The sequence below is a fragment of the Oncorhynchus keta genome, chromosome 2 (assembly GCF_023373465.1).
Source record: "Oncorhynchus keta strain PuntledgeMale-10-30-2019 chromosome 2, Oket_V2, whole genome shotgun sequence".
Lineage (NCBI taxonomy): Eukaryota > Metazoa > Chordata > Actinopteri > Salmoniformes > Salmonidae > Oncorhynchus > Oncorhynchus keta.
Window position 1 is genome coordinate 6,319,650 of NC_068422.1, and position 20,108 is coordinate 6,339,757.

Sequence of the window (20,108 nt, forward strand, 5' to 3'; positions counted from 1 at the left end):
AACTGTGATTGGATGACTGATGTGGGACCATCCAGTGCCTCAATCAGTCTCCAGAACCAATGTTTTATTACTGATTTCCAGGAGAAGGTGCCAGTCCACTTAGTATAATTGCTCTCTGTTCTTGGTGGGAGTATGATACGCCAAATGACTGCTGCCCCATGCCTCAAACAGATCCAGGAAGACATGAGAATGTGTATATATGCACGGGCCGTGTCCCAGTTGGTGGGAAGAAGAATCAATCGATCATGTCTTTTTTTTGTGTAGCTTTCTCTTACTTGAAAACTACAGGGTTCATTTTGTCAATAGAAAACTACAGGGTTAGTAGTACTGTCAATAGAAAACTACAGGGTTAGTAGTATTGCCAATAGAAAACTACAGGGTTAGTAGTATTGTCAATAGAAAACTACAGGGTTAGTAGTATTATCAATAGAAAACTACAGGGTTAGTAGTATTGTCAATAGAAAACTACAGGGTTAGTAGTATTGTCAATAGAAAACAACAGAGTTAGTAGTATTGTCAATAGAAAACAACAGGGTTAGTAGTATTGCCAATAGAAAACTACAGGGTTAGTAGTATTGCCAATAGAAAACTACAGGGTTAGTAGTATTGTCAATAGAAAACTACAGGGTTAGTAGTATTGTCAATAGAAAACTACAGGGTTAGTAGTATTGTCAATAGAAAACTACAGGGTTAGTAGTATTGTCAATAGAAAACTACAGGGTTAGTAGTATTGTCAATAGAAAACTACAGGGTTAGTAGTATTGCCAATAGAAAACTACAGGGTTAGTAGTATTGTCAATAGAAAACTACAGGGTTAGTAGTATTGTCAATAGAAAACTACAGGGTTAGTAGTATTGTCAATAGAAAACTACAGGGTTAGTAGTATTGTCAATAGAAAACTACAGGGTTAGTAGTATTGTCAATAGAAAACTACAGGGTTAGTAGTATTGTCAATAGAAAACTACAGGGTTAGTAGTATTGTCAATAGAAAACTACAGGGTTAGTAGTATTGTCAATAGAAAACTACAGGGTTAGTAGTATTGTCAATAGAAAACAACAGGGTTAGTAGTATTGTCAATAGAAAACAACAGGGTTAGTAGTATTGTCAATAGAAAACTACAGGGTTAGTAGTATTGCCAATAGAAAACTACAGGGTTAGTAATATTGTCAATAGAAAACTACAGGGTTAGTAGTATTATCAATAGAAAACTACAGGGTTAGTAGTATTGTCAATAGAAAACTACAGGGTTAGTAGTATTGTCAATAGAAAACAACAGAGTTAGTAGTATTGTCAATAGAAAACAACAGGGTTAGTAGTATTGTCAATAGAAAACTACAGGGTTAGTAGTATTGCCAATAGAAAACTACAGGGTTAGTAGTATTGCCAATAGAAAACTACAGGGTTAGTAGTATTGTCAATAGAAAACTACAGGGTTAGTAGTATTGTCAATAGAAAACTACAGGGTTAGTAGTATTGTCAATAGAAAACTACAGGGTTAGTAGTATTGCCAATAGAAAACTACAGGGTTAGTAGTATTGCCAATAGAAAACTACAGGGTTAGTAGTATTGTCAATAGAAAACTACAGGGTTAGTAGTATTGTCAATAGAAAACTACAGGGTTAGTAGTATTGTCAATAGAAAACTACAGGGTTAGTAGTATTGTCAATAGAAAACTACAGGGTTAGTAGTATTGTCAATAGAAAACTACAGGGTTAGTAGTATTGTCAATAGAAAACTACAGGGTTAGTAGTATTGTCAATAGAAAACTACAGGGTTAGTAGTATTGTTAATGGAAAACGACAGGGTTAGTATTAGTGCCTTGCTCAAGGTCATATTGACAGATTTTTTCGTCTTGTCTGCTCAAGGGATTCGAACCAGTGACCTTTTGGTTACTGGCCCAATGCTCTTAAACGGTAGGATACCTGATTGTGGTGGTGTTGACTGTCTCTGTCTCTCTTCCAGATCTATGTGCATCTGAAGGAGGGCCAGGGTCCTGATGGGTTGGCCACCCTGAAGAACAAGCCTCAGCTCCACAGTATGGTGGCCAAACAGCTGTGTCAGAACCTCTCAGGCCGCAACAGCATCATCTTCACCGGGCCCAGCATCACCAGCCTCAACCTGTACCAGGAGTTTGAGAAACAGGGTAGATCTTTCATCCCATTTATCTCTTTACTCCTCATTCTTTCCATCCACCTCTTTCCTCTCTTTCACTCTCTCTGCCCTCTCTCTCTTTACAGTACTGTAATCTCCTTCCTGTTGATCCTATGCCGTTTTTAATTACCATAAACGACCTCCGGCTACTGTAGCACTGAAATTGAAGACTGTCATTTGAAGTTCACCTTGAGACTTCCCTGAGAACCAATATGTAAATTGTGTGTATTCTGCTTCCATGCCTACCACCCACTAAGCTGCGTAACTGGCCATACAGTAAACTGTGAAGATGACGTACATTAAATTCTCCTGATTCTTATTTTGGAAACCGAGAGCACCAGTTCATCCTATTGTTAATGAACAGAGCAAACAGCTCTGTGAAGGAAACAGTCTTTCGTTCACCCCTTGTTGAGTAAGAGGTGGTAGAGGAAGAATCTGTCCTCAGTGCCCTCCACTAGGCTTTATCCTCTGCTCTCAATCTCAACACTGACTGAGCACCTGTAAGGCCAGACAAAATTGATTCACTGTTTAACAGATTTTCCCCCCAGAAAAGTGAGGTGAGCGAGCGAAAAAATCACAAAAAAATCAAATTTGTTCATTAGGTGGATAAGGAAAAACAGTACTTTACAACATTGTCCTAGGCTGTATGGACATAAACAATAGGCGAAATATTCAATTTCAGACAGATTTTGCGATTATTATTATTATGAATACACAAATGAACAGTAATGAACATTATTCACATAGGATGTATAATAGAATGCAATATTCTATCATATTCAACAATGATACAAAATAAAATAATGTATGAATGTATTATCAGTTCATTAATCTACTTAATTGTATAGCCTAACAAATTCAAGAATTGACTATAAATAATTGTAATCAAATTTAAAATGTTGCATAATAATGAGTTAATTATGTGAATGCATCTCTATATCCTAGGCGTTAACAAATTATTCCTACAAATATGATTAGGCCTCTCATTGACTAGTAGGCCTTGTAGAAAGATGGTCAATCAAGTTAGGTCTGCCAAATGTAATGTAGCATTGGAAAAAATACATTACATGCTGACCAGACCGGACACGTCGTGTGCGCTAGCGTCGCAAAATACATTTAGAAATCCAAGTTATTCAGTTATTGCACCCACACTGCCAATCACCATTTAAATTCACAAATGAAAAAGCCTGGAAGGAGGAGAGATGGCTAGAAACAATTCGGTTGGCCGTTTTATGTGTGGATTAATTGGCGGAGTAGAGGACCTTGTGCATTTCAGGTAAAATAACAACCCAATGTATATCCCAGGACAAATTAGATAGCAAAAGCAAGTTAGCTAAATAGGACAAATTAGCTAGAAAGTGCAAGCTAACTAGCTAAATTGCCATACATGTTTAATACTTTTCGACCTGTCCCCAAATTAATGTCATTGGTTCAGAGTTTGTTTTGCTATTTTAACCTGCGTGTCGTGATCGCGTTTGGTGTAGGGGGACAAAATAAATGTATGCACGCAGGCGGTTTGGGTTCCGAAAATTAGAACCCAGTAACTTCGAGCCCAGTAACTTTGCTGACCGCATCCTCCTTAGATTGTCTCGTCTTGCTGCCACGAAAAGCCCCCACCTGCTGATCTGCACGAAATGTGTACGTGCCACTGGCGATGTACTTTGCTGGCCTTGCTAGCTGTTCTCCGCGGCGCATCATCACTTCAAACGCATTCCGTCGTGGTGTTATCAGTTGGTTTACTACTACTGGTCGTACCGGTAAAATGTAAGTTATGAATCGCAAATCACCATACAGCTTACACACTTCAATTCATTAATCATTTTGAGTTCAATTTGGTTATCCAAAATACTATCCGTTTGCACTGTGTATTTGCTGATGAATGCCCTGATCTCTGGCCAGTCAATTGGTGAAATTACATTGTTGTTTCGTCTATTATTTGCTTCTAATAGATCTGAAAATGATGCAATAACCTGTTTGGGATAGGGGGCAGCATTTTCATGTTCGGATGAAAAGCATGCCCAGAGTAAACTTCCTGCTACTCAGGCCCAGAAGCTAATATATGCATATTATTAGTATTATTGGATAGAAAACACAGAAGTTTCTAAAACTGTTTGAATGATGTCTGTGAGTATAACAGAACTCATATGACAGGCGAAAACCTGAGAAAAATATACAGTGTCTATGGCACATATGTCAGAGTCAAGGCCCGCGGGCCACATCCGGCCCGCGAGAAGGTTTTTTACGGCCCCTGGGATGATCTTGATTTATTATTAGAACCGGCCCGCAGACCGCAGCAAGCCGGCAGCCCGCAGATCTTTTACACGCACCAATACTACATTTCCCACAATGCAACGGTGACGCACCGAGCAGTAGGCTGCTTCATTTCAATATTTATTGGCACAGCAGTTGTCAGCATCACAGTAAAATTAACTTTCAGATACCCATCAAAAATGGCAAAACGGAAGGTGGACACTGAGAACCGGGGTTTCAAACAAGGTGGGAGTCGGAGTATTTGTTCACGGAGGTAGCTGGAAAACCTGTGTGTCTTCTGTGTGGAGAAAGTGTGGCGGTACTGAAAGAGTATAATCTGAGACGACATTATGAAACGAAACACGCGGACAAAAACAAGAATATGGACATGGAACAAAGGCTACAAAGGCAGAGGAATTAAAACGAGGCCTCAAATCTCGACAGGCTCTGTTCAAAAAAGCCAAATCACAAGGCCAGGCTGCTGTCAAGGCCAGTTTTATTTTGGCAGAAGAGATCGCTAAATCAGCCCGGCCATTTACGGAGGGGGATTTCATCAAAAACTGCATGATTAAAGTTTGTGACGAAGTTTGCCCAGAAAAAGGCAACTCTTTTTAAATGTGAGTCTGAGCAGAAACACCATTGCCGAGAGAGTAGACCAGTTGTCCATCAATCTAAAAGAGCAGCTTGTGAAAAAGGAAAAGATTTCATTGCATATTCCTTGGCTGTGGATGAGAGCACCGACATTTCTGACATTGCCCAGTTGTCAATTTTCATCCGCGGAGTGGACTCCAGCCTAAGCGTGACAGAGGAGTTTTTGGCTTTACGTCCTATGCATGGCACAACTACGGGGCATGATTTGTATGAAGAGGTGTCAAGATGTGTAAATGAGATGGAGCTGCCTTGGGAAAAACTTGTGGGTTTGACAACCGACGGAGCACCTGCGATGTGTGGACACAGGAGCGGACTGGTGGCGAAGATACGGGAAAAGATGCAAGAGGAAAACGCGACAGGTGAGCTGACAGCTTATCATTGTATCATACACCAGGAAGCGTTGTGCGGTAAAGCCTTGAAAATGGAGCATGTAATGAGCATCATCACGCGCACAGTTAACTTTATCAGAGCCAAAGGTTTGAATCACCGCCAGTTCAAGGCATTTCTGACGGAGTTAGAAACGGAGCATGGTGATTTGCCTTATCACACAGAGGTGCGATGGCTAAGCCAGGGAAAGGTGCTTCAAAGATGTTTCGAGCTTCGTGAGGAGATTTGTCTGTTCTTGGACAGCAAAGGGAAAGACACAACACAACTCCGAGACGAAATGTTTCTGTGTGAAATGGCTTTTCTGTGTGACATTACGAGTCATCTGAATGCAATGAACTTGCAGCTGCAGGGTCGGGATCGTGTCATCTCTGATATGTACAGTACAGTGAAGGCATTTAAAACCAAACTGACTCTGTGGGAGACGCAGATGCGGAAAGAAAATTTGAGCCACTTTCCCAGCTGCCAGACCATGAAAGAGAAGCTCTCTACCAGTGCGTTCCCGAGCGCACAGTTGGCTGATAAAATAGGTATGCTTGCCGCTGACTTTCGACGCCGATTTGCTGACTTTGAAGCACAAAAAGCAGGTTGGAACTGCTCGGTAACCCATTTGCTGTTGACGTGGAAAGCTCACCACCAAACCTCCAAATGGAGTTGATTGACCTCAATGCAATGATGCACTGAGGGCAAAATATGCGGCAGTGGGTGCTGCGGAGTTCGCCCGTTTCCTCCCGACACAATGCCCCAGCTGCGCATCCAGGCTGCTCAAACGTTGTCTATGTTTGGCAGCACATACCTGTGTGAACAACTGTTTTCTTTGATGAACTTGAACAAAACATCACACAGAAGTCGACTTACTGCTGAACACCTCCACTCAATTCTGAGGATTTCCTCAGCTCAGAGCCTTACCCCGAACATTGATGAACTTGTGGAAAAGATGGGACACCACCAAGTATCACCCTCAACCTCAAACAAGTGAACATTACTGTGCAATCACATATTTAGAGTTTTTACTCAGTTCAAGTTTAAAAGTTAAAGTTTAATATTTGTTTTCACTGCATGTTACTTCTCCTTAAACAAAGTGTTGTTTTTGATTAATAGATTTTTGCACTTTATTTTATTGTATTTCAATCCAATTATATTTTTAAAATATTTCAGTTGAGTGGATGATAGAAAATTGCTATTATTGTTTTTTTCTTTGAAGTAAATTTAGCCCACTTTTGCTAAAATAGAAAATATAGGCTACTGATGGTGCCTTGAATACCGGTTTCTTTCATTTAATGTTCATGTTATGGGGATTTTTATATAAAGGAAATTTGTCTTTTGTGTCTGTTGAAAATTAAAGATTACTGACAGAGCCATAAGAAAATATTGCTTTATTTATCTGATCATATTGGAATATATTTGTTAGGTTTTCAGTAGGTTCAATTAGGTTCACTAGACTATATGCGTCATTTAAAAATTTTTCAATGAACATTCGAACAGTCCGGCCCTCGGCTTGTAGCTAAATTTTTTATTTGGCCCTCCGTCCATTTGACTTTGACACCCCTGGTCTATGGGGTCATATTGCACTTCCTACGGCTTCCACTAGATGTCAACAGTCTTTAGAACCTTGTTTGAGGCTTCTACTGTGAAGTGTGGGCGAATGAGAGCTGATTGAGTAAGAGGTGTGCCAGAGTGGCATGAGCTGATCACGCGCGCATCCGTTAGAGCGACCTGCGTTCCATTGCATTTCTAAAGACAAAGGAATTCTCCTGTTGGAACATTATTGAAGATTTTTGTTAAAAACAACCTAAAGATTGATTCTATACATCGTTTGAACTTTTCGTCTGAACTTTCGCCTGGACTTGCCCGCACCTCGTGAGTTTTGATTTGTTTACTAAACGCGCTAACAAAAGGAGGTATTTGGACATAAATGATGGACTTTATCGAACAAAACAAACATTTATTGTGGAACTGGGAATCCATTCTGATGAAGATCATCAAAGGTATATTATTTATAACGCTATTTCTGACTTTTACTGACTCCACAACATGGCGGGTATCTGCATGGCTTGTTTTTGTGTCTGAGCGCCGTACTCAGATTATTGCATGGTTTGCTTTTTCCATAAAGCTTTTTTGAAATCTGACACAGAGGTTGCATTAAGGAGAAGTATATCTATAATTCTGTGCATAATACTTGTATCTTTTATCAAAGTTTATTGTGAGTGTTTCTGTAAATTGATTTGGCTCTCTGAAAATTTGCCTGATGTTTGAGGCACATTACTGACCATAAAGCGCCAATGTAAACTGAGAGTTTTGGATATAAATATGAACTTTATCGAACAAAACATACATGTATTGTGTAACATGAAGTCCTATGAGTGCCATCTGATAAAGATCCTCAAAGGTTAGTGATTAATTTGATCTCTATTTATGCTTTTTGTGACTCCTCTCTTTGGCTGGAAAATGGCTGTATGTGTTTTTGTGACTAGGCTCTGACCTAACATAATCATATGTTGTGCTTTCGCTGTAAAGCCTTTTTGAAATTGGACACAATGAGTAGATTAATAAGAAGTTAAGCTTTAATTTGGTGTATTGCACTTGTGAATAGGCACACTAACAAGATAACAATGCATTTAACCAACTGTTTGTTTATAATGAGGGACGTCCCACGTTTAACCTGGACACAAATAGTTCTGAATGCATGGAGAGAGAAATTAAACATCTGCACGTCGCCTGCAGGTGTGAGCGTGTGTGTTTCACTGTCCATTCCGAGGCTTGCACATGATCTGAGCATGTGATCTGAGGCTGCTTGGTCTCTTGGGCATCAACTTGGGAAAGCATCAAGGGAGAGCGGACAGTGCATGATAAACAAAGAGCCGCATTGGCCAAAAAATAACATCTGATTTTTTTTCGGTGTGTGGAGAAAAGTGAGGTTGGGGCATTCGCTAAACAGTAATTCAATTTTGTCCAGCCTAATCTGGGCCATCTCTCATTACAGCAGGAGGGTGGGTTATAGGAAAGAAGAGGGTTATATTCAGTACACATCAGGATCAAAGCACCCACAAGTACATTACATTGTGCACACAGAAGTAGATTTAGCAGTGTGGTGGAACATTTAGCTGAAAATCCTTTTTGTATGTTGCACCATCCTGAACGTGACGAAGATGTCTACAGTTGTGTGTTTGTCTTCTGCCAGAGATCTACTGCTGTGGGCTGCTGAGCACCAGGAAGAGTGACTGCACCGGCCTGCCCCAGTGCATGCTGGTGAACCCTGAGAGCCCACAGCAGAGAGGCCAGTCCCGCAGCATGATGAGAGGCAACACCTCCCTCATCAGCTGGTACAACAAGGGACACTTCCGCTTCCTTACCAACGCCTACTCACCCACCAAGGAAGGTGAGGACTCCCGCACTGCAACCAGTGTTATATTAACAACCTTTTCTTTTTCATACCTTTTCATTCAGAAGATACGTTCGGGTGGATGTTTAAACTGTGTTCAATCATGGGCATAGATTTGTGGTTAACTGCCTTCAATTTTAAAGCAAAACGTTTCTCCTTATTTTGATCATGTCAACCTACTGCATCACTAGAATGTTCTGAAATGGAGCATCATTATGAAGCTCTTTAGGGCTGACTGATACAAAATGAGTCACCATCCACCATTGACATGATGTGGATTTCCCAGATCAAAGTAACTCCTAGGTGTTAATGCACTCATAATCTACCCTGTAGACTGCTGGGGAACTGTCATGAAACACCTCATCATTCTCTCTCCCTGCATGAGGATGGAATGATGATCAGAGATAATGAGAAAATCCCTGTTGTTTGGCATGTGAAAAGGTTTCTCACGTCAGACACATTTAATCCCATTTGTAAAATAAGAGGTGAGGAAAATGCATTATATCTGGATAGATAAACAGCATGGATCCAGAGTAGATGAGTGGAATCGATGGAGAGTTAATATTTCCACTCCCGAGTGCCGCAGCGGTCTAAGGCACTGCATCTCAGTGGTAGAGGCGTCACTACAGACCCTGGTTTGATTCCAGGCTGAATCACAACCGGACGTGATTGGGAGTTCCATAGGGACGATTGGCCCAGCGTCGTCCGGGTCGGCCCGCTGTAGGCCGTCATTGTAAATAAGAATTTGTTCTTAACTGACTTACCTAGTTAAGTCAAGGCTAAATCACATAAAAACATGCAAATAAACAATAGTTGCATTATTAATGTTGTATTCAATGAGGAAAATCTACCCAATCTGAATGAATCCAAGAGAGGATGTAGGTATTTTTCATTGTTTACATTTACATTTAAGTCATTTAGCAGACGCTCTTATCCAGAGCGACTTACAAATTGGTGCATTCACCTTATGACATCCAGTGGAACAGCCACTTTACAATAGTGCATCTAAATCTTTTAAGGGGGGTGAGAAGGATTACTTTATCCTATCCTAGGTATTCCTTAAAGAGGTGGGGTTTCAGGTGTCTCCGGAAGGTGGTGATTGACTCCGCTGTCCTGGCGTCGTGAGGGAGTTTGTTCCACCATTGTGGGGCCAGAGCAGCGAACAGTTTTGACTGGGCTGAGCGGGAACTGTACTTCCTCAGTGGTAGGGAGGCGAGCAGGCCAGAGGTGGATGAATGCAGTGCCCTTGTTTGGGTGTAGGGCCTGATCAGAGCCTGGAGGTACTGAGGTGCCGTTCCCCTCACAGCTCCATAGGCAAGCACCATGGTCTTGTAGCGGATGCGAGCTTCAACTGGAAGCCAGTGGAGAGAGCGGAGGAGCGGGGTGACGTGAGAGAACTTGGGAAGGTTGAACACCAGACGGGCTGCGGCGTTCTGGATGAGTTGTAGGGGTTTAGTGGCACAGGCAGGGAGCCCAGCCAACAGCGAGTTGCAGTAATCCAGACGGGAGATGACAAGTGCCTGGATTAGGACCTGCGCCGCTTCCTGTGTGAGGCAGGGTCGTACTCTGCGGATGTTGTAGAGCATGAACCTACAGGAACGGGCCACCGCCTTGATGTTAGTTGAGAACGACAGGGTGTTGTCCAGGATCACGCCAAGGTTCTTAGCGCTCTGGGAGGAGGACACAATGGAGTTGTCAACCGTGATGGCGAGATCATGGAACGGGCAGTGGTTCAGCTTGAGGTGGTGATCCGTCATCCACACTGATATGTCTGCCAGACATGCAGAGATGCGATTCGCCACCTGGTCATCAGAAGGGGGAAAGGAGAAGATTAATTGTGTGTCGTCTGCATAGCAATGATAGGAGAGACCATGTGAGGTTATGACAGAGCCAAGTGACTTGGTGTATAGCGAGAATAGGAGAGGGCCACAAATGATCTCACTACTGATAATATAAAAACCCAAAATACAGCAAAACACAACCCCCTCCCACCCTTCTGTTTTCTTTCCAATCGTTTCTTATACATACTAGTCATTATTTTCTTTGGATGGTTAAGTGGTGGTCATAGCATTTCATTATGGCTACAGAGAAAGCCATCTGACCTTTGAATAAATATAACACTGTATCATTGGTGAAATGGCTGTGAAATGAAGTAATCATGTGAACGACTGAAGCTGAGGCATTGGTGAGGAAGAGTCAGAGAAATATTTCCAAATTGAGACCTTACCAGGGCTGCTGCTAAATTATATTATTCAATTCTGTTAAGAAAAACATCCATTGTGTTTCCTGACTGATATGAGGTTACTCTGATCTCGCATTTATTTTTCAAATTACCCTCCAGTAACTTTCCAATTTGTAGTGTAATTAGCATAAAATACCTGAGGATAATTTTTATGGAAGCTACAGATGGAGGTTCAGTCAAGGTAATCGTATCAAAGGCCTGCTAATGGTTCAATTGGGATCCAGGGGACTACGAGACTCGTTCCCTCGCAGCTACCTCCATAATTACACAAACTCCTCATGTTCATCTATTTTTCATGTGGTGCTTCACCTGTAATCAGTTTATTTTAGGTATTGTGTTGATACTTTTTAAAATGTGTTTCTCCTCGCTACGCTAGTAAGCACTCAGTCCTCGTTTTCTTGTTTCAGATCAAGGTATTTTCTGCAGAATATATTGGTTATTTTGGCGCCATAGTGAGAAACCATCAAAATGTGATTTTGGGGCCTGCAGTTTAGTTATGTACAGCATCACTCTTTATCCAGTTACAGATAGGCTATACTTTACTGTAAAGATATTATGCCCCAAATTTCACCTGTATTGTACTTTGTCACTGAGTCTGAACATCTGTTTACACAATACTTCTGTTTGTAACTCAGTGAAATTTGATTCCCACTCCCATTAGACTTCTCTGAGTCATGTGTTGGGTTCCAGCTCCCATTATACTTCTCTGAGTCATGTGTTGGGTTCCAGCTCCCATTAGACTTCTCTGAGTCATGTGTTGGGTTCCAGCTCCCATTAGACTTCTCTGAGTCATGTGTTGGGTTCCAGCTCCCATTAGACTTCTCTGAGTCATGTGTTGGATTCCAGCTCCCATTAGACTTCTCTGAGTCATGTGTTGGGTTCCAGCTCCCATTATCCTTCTCTGAGTCATGTGTTGGGTTCCAGGGGTGATCATCAAGAGGAAAAGTGGTGAGATTCCCTGTCCGCTGGCTGTGGAGGCCTTCGCTGCACACCTCAGCTACATCTGCAAGTATGACGACAAATACAGCAAGTGAGTCACTAATTAGCCCACTAGTTGACATACTGGAACTATTGTAGTAATTTGTGCTAATTTGTCATCCTGGGAGAAAGGTGTTTGCCTATATGAATGTTCATCATCATAGCACAGGGCTGGCCAACCCGTCTCCTGAGAAGCTACCCTCCTGCAGGCTTTTGCTCCAACCCTAGCTATAGCACACCTGATTCTACTAGCTGCTAACAAGGACATTGATTAGCTGAATCAGCTGTATTACGAGGTTGGAGCAAAAACATGCCTACCCAGTAGCTCTCCATGAGTCTGCCATCCTGGATTACTGTTGGTCTAGTGAAATTATTTTAATATGGCAAAGTATTATGCTGTTCCAAATTCATGAATATTGCGAGGTCCCTACGGCTTCATTGGGGCATGATAGCTGTGTCAGCTTTAAACCTTCCCCCGGTGCTGCTATACAGAGAGTCAGCCTGACTCCCCCCGTGCTGCTATACAGAGAGTCAGCCTGACTCCCCCCGTGCTGCTATACAGAGAGTCAGCCTGACACCCCCCGTGCTGCTATACAGAGAGTCAGCCTGACACCCCCCCGTGCTGCTATACAGAGAGTCAGCCTGGCTCCCCCCGGTGCTGCTATACAGAGTCAGCCTGACTCCCCCCGTGCTCCTATACAGATCGCCAGCCTGACTCCCCCCGTGCTGCTATACAGAGAGTCAGCCTGACACCCCCCGTGCTGCTATACAGAGAGTCAGCCTGACACCCCCGTGCTGCTATACAGAGAGTCAGCCTGACACCCCCCGTGCTGCTATACAGAGAGTCAGCCTGACACCCCCGTGCTGCTTTTCAGAGAGTCAGCCTGACTCCCCGGTGCTGCTTTTCAGAGAGTCAGCCTGACTCCCCCCGTGCTGCTAAACAGAGTGCCAGCCTGACTCCCCCCGTGCTGCTAAACAGAGTGCCAGCCTGACTCCCTCACGTGCTGCTATACAGAGTGCCAGCCTGACTCCCTCATGTGCTGCTATACGGAGCGCCAGTCTGACTCCCTCACGTGCTGCTATACAGAGTCAGCCTGACTCCCCCCTGTGCTCCTATACAGATCGCCAGCCTGACTCCCCCGTGCTGCTTTACAGAGAGTCAGCCTGACACCCCCCGTGCTGCTATACAGAGAGTCAGCCTGACACCCCCCGTGCTGCTATACAGAGAGTCAGCCTGACACCCCCCGTGCTGCTATACAGAGAGTCAGCCTGGCTCCCCCCGGTGCTGCTATACAGAGAGTCAGCCTGACTCCCCCCGGTGCTGCTATACAGAGTCAGCCTGACTCCCCCCGTGCTCCTATACAGATCGCCAGCCTGACTCCCTCACGTGCTGCTATACAGAGTGCCAGCCTGACTCCCTCACGTGCTGCTATACGGAGCGCCAGTCTGACTCCCTCACGTGCTGCTATACAGAGTCAGCCTGACTCCCCCTGTGCTCCTATACAGATCGCCAGCCTGACTCCCCCCGTGCTGCTTTACAGAGAGTCAGCCTGACACCCCCCGTGCTGCTATACAGAGAGTCAGCCTGACACCCCCCGTGCTGCTATACAGAGAGTCAGCCTGACACCCCCCGTGCTGCTATACAGAGAGTCAGCCTGGCTCCCCCGGTGCTGCTATACAGAGAGTCAGCCTGACTCCCCCGGTGCTGCTATACAGAGTCAGCCTGACTCCCCCCGTGCTCCTATACAGATCGCCAGCCTGACTCCCCCCGTGCTGCTATACAGAGAGTCAGCCTGACACCCCCCGTGCTGCTATACAGAGAGTCAGCCTGACACCCCCCGTGCTGCTATACAGAGAGTCAGCCTGACACCCCCCGTGCTGCTATACAGAGAGTCAGCCTGACACCCCCCCGTGCTGCTATACAGAGAGTCAGCCTGGCTCCCCCGGTGCTGCTATACAGAGTCAGCCTGACTCCCCCCGTGCTCCTATACAGATCGCCAGCCTGACTCCCCCCGTGCTGCTATACAGAGAGTCAGCCTGACACCCCCGTGCTGCTATACAGAGAGTCAGCCTGACACCCCCCGTGCTGCTATACAGAGAGTCAGCCTGACACCCCCCCGTGCTGCTATACAGAGAGTCAGCCTGACACCCCCCGTGCTGCTTTTCAGAGAGTCAGCCTGACTCCCCCCGGTGCTGCTTTTCAGAGAGTCAGCCTGACTCCCCCCGTGCTGCTAAACAGAGTGCCAGCCTGACTCCCCCCGTGCTGCTAAACAGAGTGCCAGCCTGACTCCCTCACGTGCTGCTATACAGAGTGCCAGCCTGACTCCCTCATGTGCTGCTATACGGAGCGCCAGTCTGACTCCCTCACGTGCTGCTATACAGAGTCAGCCTGACTCCCCCTGTGCTCCTATACAGATCGCCAGCCTGACTCCCCCCGTGCTGCTTTACAGAGAGTCAGCCTGACACCCCCCGTGCTGCTATACAGAGAGTCAGCCTGACACCCCCCGTGCTGCTATACAGAGAGTCAGCCTGACACCCCCCGTGCTGCTATACAGAGAGTCAGCCTGGCTCCCCCCGGTGCTGCTATACAGAGAGTCAGCCTGACTCCCCCCGGTGCTGCTATACAGAGTCAGCCTGACTCCCCCCGTGCTCCTATACAGATCGCCAGCCTGACTCCCCCCGTGCTGCTATACAGAGAGTCAGCCTGACACCCCCGTGCTGCTATACAGAGAGTCAGCCTGACACCCCCCGTGCTGCTATACAGAGAGTCAGCCTGACACCCCCCGTGCTGCTATACAGAGAGTCAGCCTGACACCCCCCCGTGCTGCTATACAGAGAGTCAGCCTGGCTCCCCCCGGTGCTGCTATACAGAGAGTCAGCCTGACTCCCCCCGGTGCTGCTTTTCAGAGAGTCAGCCTGACTCCCCCCGTGCTGCTAAACAGAGTGCCAGCCTGACTCCCTCACATGCTGCTATACAGAGTGCCAGCCTGACTCCCTCACGTGCTGCTATACAGAGCGCCAGCCTGACTCCCTCACGTGCTGCTATACAGAGCGCCAGCCTGACTCCCCCGGGTGCTGCTATACAGAGAGTCAGCCTGAATCCCCCTGTGCTGCTATACAGAGCACCAGCCTGACTCCCCCCGTGCTGCTATACAGAGCACCAGCCTGACTCCCCCCGTGCTGCTATACAGAGAGTCAGCCTGACTCCCCCCTTGCTGCTATACAGAGAGTCAGCCTGACTCCCCCCTTGCTGCTATACAGAGAGTCAGCCTGACTCCCCCCGGTGCTGCTATACAGAGAGTCAGCCTGACTCCCCCCGGTGCTGCTATACAGAGAGTCAGCCTGACTCCCCCCGGTGCTGCTATACAGAGTCAGCCTGACTCCCCCCGTGCTCCTATACAGATCGCCAGCCTGACTCCCCCCGTGCTGCTATACAGAGAGTCAGCCTGACACCCCCCGTGCTGCTATACAGAGAGTCAGCCTGGCTCCCCCCGTGCTGCTATACAGAGAGTCAGCCTGGCTCCCCCCGTGCTGCAATACAGAGAGTCACCCTGGCTCCCCCCGGTGCTGCTATACAGAGAGTCAGCCTGGCTCCCTCCGGTGCTGCTATACAGAGAGTCAGCCTGGCTCCCTCCGGTGCTGCTATACAGAGAGTCAGCCTGACTCCCCCCGTGCTGCTATACAGAGAGTCAGCCTGACTCCCTCACGTGCTGCTATACAGAGTGCCAGCCTGACTCCCTCACGTGCTGCTATACAGAGTCAGCCTGACTCCCTCACGTGCTGCTATACAGAGTCAGCCTGACTCCCCTCGTGCTGCTATACAGAGTCAGCCTGACTCCCCTTGTGCTGTTATACAGAGTCAGCCTGACTCCCCCCGTGCTCCTATACAGATCGCCAGCCTGACTCCCCCCGTGCTCCTATACAGATCGCCAGCCTGACTCCCCCCGTGCTGCTATACAGAGAGTCAGCCTGACTCCCCCCGTGCTGCAATACAGAGAGTCAGCCTGGCTCCCCCGTGCTGCAATACAGAGAGTCAGCCTGGCTCCCCCCGGTGCTGCTATACAGAGAGTCAGCCTGGCTCCCCCCGGTGCTGCTATACAGAGAGTCAGCCTGGCTCCCCCCGGTGCTGCTATACAGAGAGTCAGCCTGGCTCCCCCCGGTGCTGCTATACAGAGAGTCAGCCTGGCTCCCCCCGGTGCTGCTATACAGAGAGTCAGCCTGGCTCCCCCCGGTGCTGCTATACAGAGAGTCAGCCTGGCTCCCCCCGGTGCTGCTATACAGAGTCAGCCTGACTCCACCCGTGCTGCTATACAGAGTGCCAGCCTGACTCCCTCACGTGCTGCTATACAGAGTGCCAGCCTGACTCCCTCGGGTGCTGCTATACAAAGCGCCAGCCTGACTCCCCCGGGTGCTGCTATACAGAGAGTCAGCCTGACTCCCCCTGTGCTGCTATACAGAGCACCAGCCTGACTCCCCCCGTGCTGCTATACAGAGAGTCAACCTGACTCCCCCCGGTGCTGCTGTACAGAGAGTCAGCCTGACTCCCCCCGGTGCTGCTGTACAGAGAGTCAGCCTGACTCCCCCCGGTGCTGCTGTACAGAGAGTCAGCCTGACTCCCCCCGGTGCTGCTGTACAGAGAGTCAGCCTGACTCCCCCCGGTGCTGCTGTACAGAGAGTCAGCCTGACTCCCCCCGGTGCTGCTGTACAGAGAGTCAGCCTGACTCCCCCCGGTGCTGCTGTACAGAGAGTCAGCCTGACTCCCCCCGGTGCTGCTATACAGAGAGTCAGCCTGACACCCCCCCGTGCTGCTATACAGAGAGTCAGCCTGACACCCCCCGTGCTGCTATACAGAGAGTCAGCCTGACACCCCCCGTGCTGCTATACAGAGGGTCAGCCTGACACCCCCCGTGCTGCTATACAGAGAGTCAGCCTGGCACCCCCCGTGCTGCTATACAGAGAGTCAGCCTGGCTCCCCCCGTGCTGCAATACAGAGAGTCAGCCTGGCTCCCCCCGGTGCTGCTATACAGAGTCAGCCTGGCTCCCCCCGGTGCTGCTATACAGAGAGTCAGCCTGGCTCCCCCCGGTGCTGCTATACAGAGAGTCAGCCTGGCTCCCCCGTACTGCAATACAGAGAGTCAGCCTGCCCCCCGGTGCTGCTATACAGAGAGTCAGCCTGGCTCCCCCCAGTGCTGCTTTACGGAGAGTCAGCCTGCCTCCCCCCGGTGCTGCTATACAGAGAGTCAGCCTGACTCCCCCCGGTGCTGCTATACAGAGAGTCAGCCTGGCTCCCCCCGTGCTGCTATACAGAGAGTCAGCCTGGCTCCCCCCGTGCTGCTATACAGAGAGTCAGCCTCACTCCCCCCGTGCTGCTATACATTGAGTCAGCCTGACTCCCCCCGTGCTGCTATACAGAGAGTCAGCCTGACTCCCCCCGGTGCTGCTATACAGAGAGTCAGCCTGGCTCCCCCGGTGCTGCTATACAGAGAGTCAGACTGACTCCCCCCGGTGCTGCTATACAGAGAGTCAGCCTGACTCCCCCCGTGCTGCTATACAGAGAGTCAGCCTGGCTCCGCCCGTGCTGCTATACCGGGTCAGCCTCACTCCCCCCGTGCTGCTATACAGAGTCAGCCTCACTCCCCCCGTGCTGCTATACAGAGTCAGCCTCACTCCCCCCGTGCTGCTATACAGAGTCAGCCTCACTCCCCCCGTGCTGCTATACTGAGAGTCAGCCTGACTCCCCCCGTGCTGCTATACAGAGAGTCAGCCTGACTCCCTCACGTGCTGCTATACAGAGAGTCAGCCTGACTCCCCTCGTGCTGCTATACAGAGAGTCAGCCTGACTCCCCTCGTGCTGCTATACAGAGAGTCAGCCTGGCTCCCCCCGTGCTGCAATACAGAGAGTCAGCCTGGCTCCCCCCGGTGCTGCTATACAGAGAGTCAGCCTGGCTCCCCCCGGTGCTGCTATACAGAGAGTCAGCCTGGCTCCCCCCGGTGCTGCTATACAGAGAGTCAGCCTGGCTCCCCCCGGTGCTGCTATACAGAGAGTCAGCCTGGCTCCCCCCGGTGCTGCTATACAGAGAGTCAGCCTGGCTCCCCCCGGTGCTGCTATACAGAGTCAGCCTGACTCCACCCGTGCTGCTATACAGAGAGTCAGCCTGACTCCCTCACGTGCTGCTATACAGAGTGCCAGCCTGACTCCCTCGGCTGCTGCTATACAAAGCGCCAGGCTGACTCCCCCGGGTGCTGCTATACAGAGAGTCAGCCTGACTCCCCCTGTGCTGCTATACAGAGCACCAGCCTGACTCCCCCCGTGATGCTATACAGAGAGTCAACCTGACTCCCCCCGGTGCTGCTGTACAGAGTCAGCCTGACTCCCCCCGGTGCTGCTGTACAGAGAGTCAGCCTGACTCCCCCCGGTGCTGCTGTACAGAGAGTCAGCCTGACTCCCCCCGGTGCTGCTATACAGAGAGTCAGCCTGACACCCCCCGTGCTGCTATACAGAGAGTCAGCCTGACACCCCCGTGCTGCTATACAGAGAGTCAGCCTGACACCCCCAGTGCTGCTATACAGAGAGTCAGCCTGACACCCCCCGTGCTGCTATACAGAGAGTCAGCCTGACACCCCCCGTGCTGCTATACAGAGAGTCAGCCTGGCTCCCCCCGTGCTGCAATACAGAGAGTCAGCCTGGCTCCCCCCGGTGCTGCTATACAGAGAGTCAGCCTGGCTCCCCCCGGTGCTGCTATACAGAGTCAGCCTGGCTCCCCCCGGTGCTGCTATACAGAGAGTCAGCCTGGCTCCCCCGTACTGCAATACAGAGAGTCAGCCTGCCCCCCGGTGCTGCTATACAGAGAGTCAGCCTGGCTCCCCCCAGTGCTGCTATACGGAGAGTCAGCCTGGCTCCCCCCGGTGCTGCTATACAGAGAGTCAGCCTGACTCCCCCCGGTGCTGCTATACAGAGAGTCAGCCTGGCTCCCCCCGTGCTGCTATACAGAGAGTCAGCCTGGCTCCCCCCGTGCTGCTATACAGAGAGTCAGCCTCACTCCCCCCGTGCTGCTATACATTGAGTCAGCCTGACTCCCCCCGTGCTGCTATACAGAGAGTCAGCCTGACTCCCCCCGGTGCTGCTATACAGAGAGTCAGCCTGACTCCCCCCGGTGCTGCTATACAGAGAGTCAGCCTGGCTCCCCCCGTGCTGCTATACAGAGAGTCAGCCTGACTCCCCCCGGTGCTGCTATACAGAGAGTCAGCCTGACTCCCCCCGTGCTGCTATACAGAGAGTCAGCCTGGCTCCCCCCGTGCTGCTATACCGAGTCAGCCTCACTCCCCCCGTGCTGCTATACAGTCAGCCTCACTCCCCCCGTGCTGCTAAACAGTCAGCCTCACTCCCCCGTGCTGCTATACAGTCAGCCTCACTCCCCCCGTGCTGCTATACAGTCAGCCTCACTCCCCCCGTGCTGCTATACAGAGTCAGCCTCACTCCCCCCGTGCTGCTATAGAGTCAGCCTCACTCCCCCGTGCTGCTATACAGAGTCAGCCTCACTCCCCCGTGCTGCTATACTGAGAGTCAGCCTCACTCCCCCCGTGCTGCTATACAGAGAGTCAGCCTGGCTCCCCCCGGTGCTGCTATACAGAGAGTCAGCCTCACTCCCCCCGTGCTGCTATACAGAGAGTCAGCCTGACTCCCCCCGTGCTGCTATACAGAGAGTCAGCCTGGCTCCCCCCGGTGCTGCTATACAGAGAGTCAGCCTGACTCCCCCCGTGCTGCTATACAGAGAGTCAGCCTGACTCCCCCCGTGCTGCTATACAGAGAGTCAGCCTGACTCCCCCCGTGCTGCTATACAGAGAGTCAGCCTGACTCCCCCGTGCTGCTATACAGAGAGTCAGCCTCACTCCCCCGTGCTGCTATACAGAGTCAGCCTGACTCCCCTCGTGCTGCTATACAGAGAGTCAGCCTCACTCCCCCCGTGCTGCTATACAGAGAGTCAGCCTGACTCCCCCCGTGCTGCTATACAGAGAGTCAGCCTGGCTCCCCCCAGTGCTGCTATACAGAGAGTCAGCCTGACTCCCCC

General features: G+C 48.9%; 1 protein-coding gene across 1 annotated transcript in view; it reads left to right on the forward strand.

The window, feature by feature from the left end:
- Window positions 1-20,108, forward strand: part of LOC118371009 (piggyBac transposable element-derived protein 5-like) — a 52,222-nt gene that overhangs the window by 27,274 nt on the left and 4,840 nt on the right. The window contains exons 4-6 of the mRNA XM_052471146.1: window positions 1,964-2,144; window positions 8,619-8,816; window positions 11,986-12,091. Of these exons, the coding sequence (XP_052327106.1) occupies window positions 1,964-2,144; window positions 8,619-8,816; window positions 11,986-12,091 (485 nt within the window). The remainder of the gene's footprint in view (window positions 1-1,963; window positions 2,145-8,618; window positions 8,817-11,985; window positions 12,092-20,108) is intronic.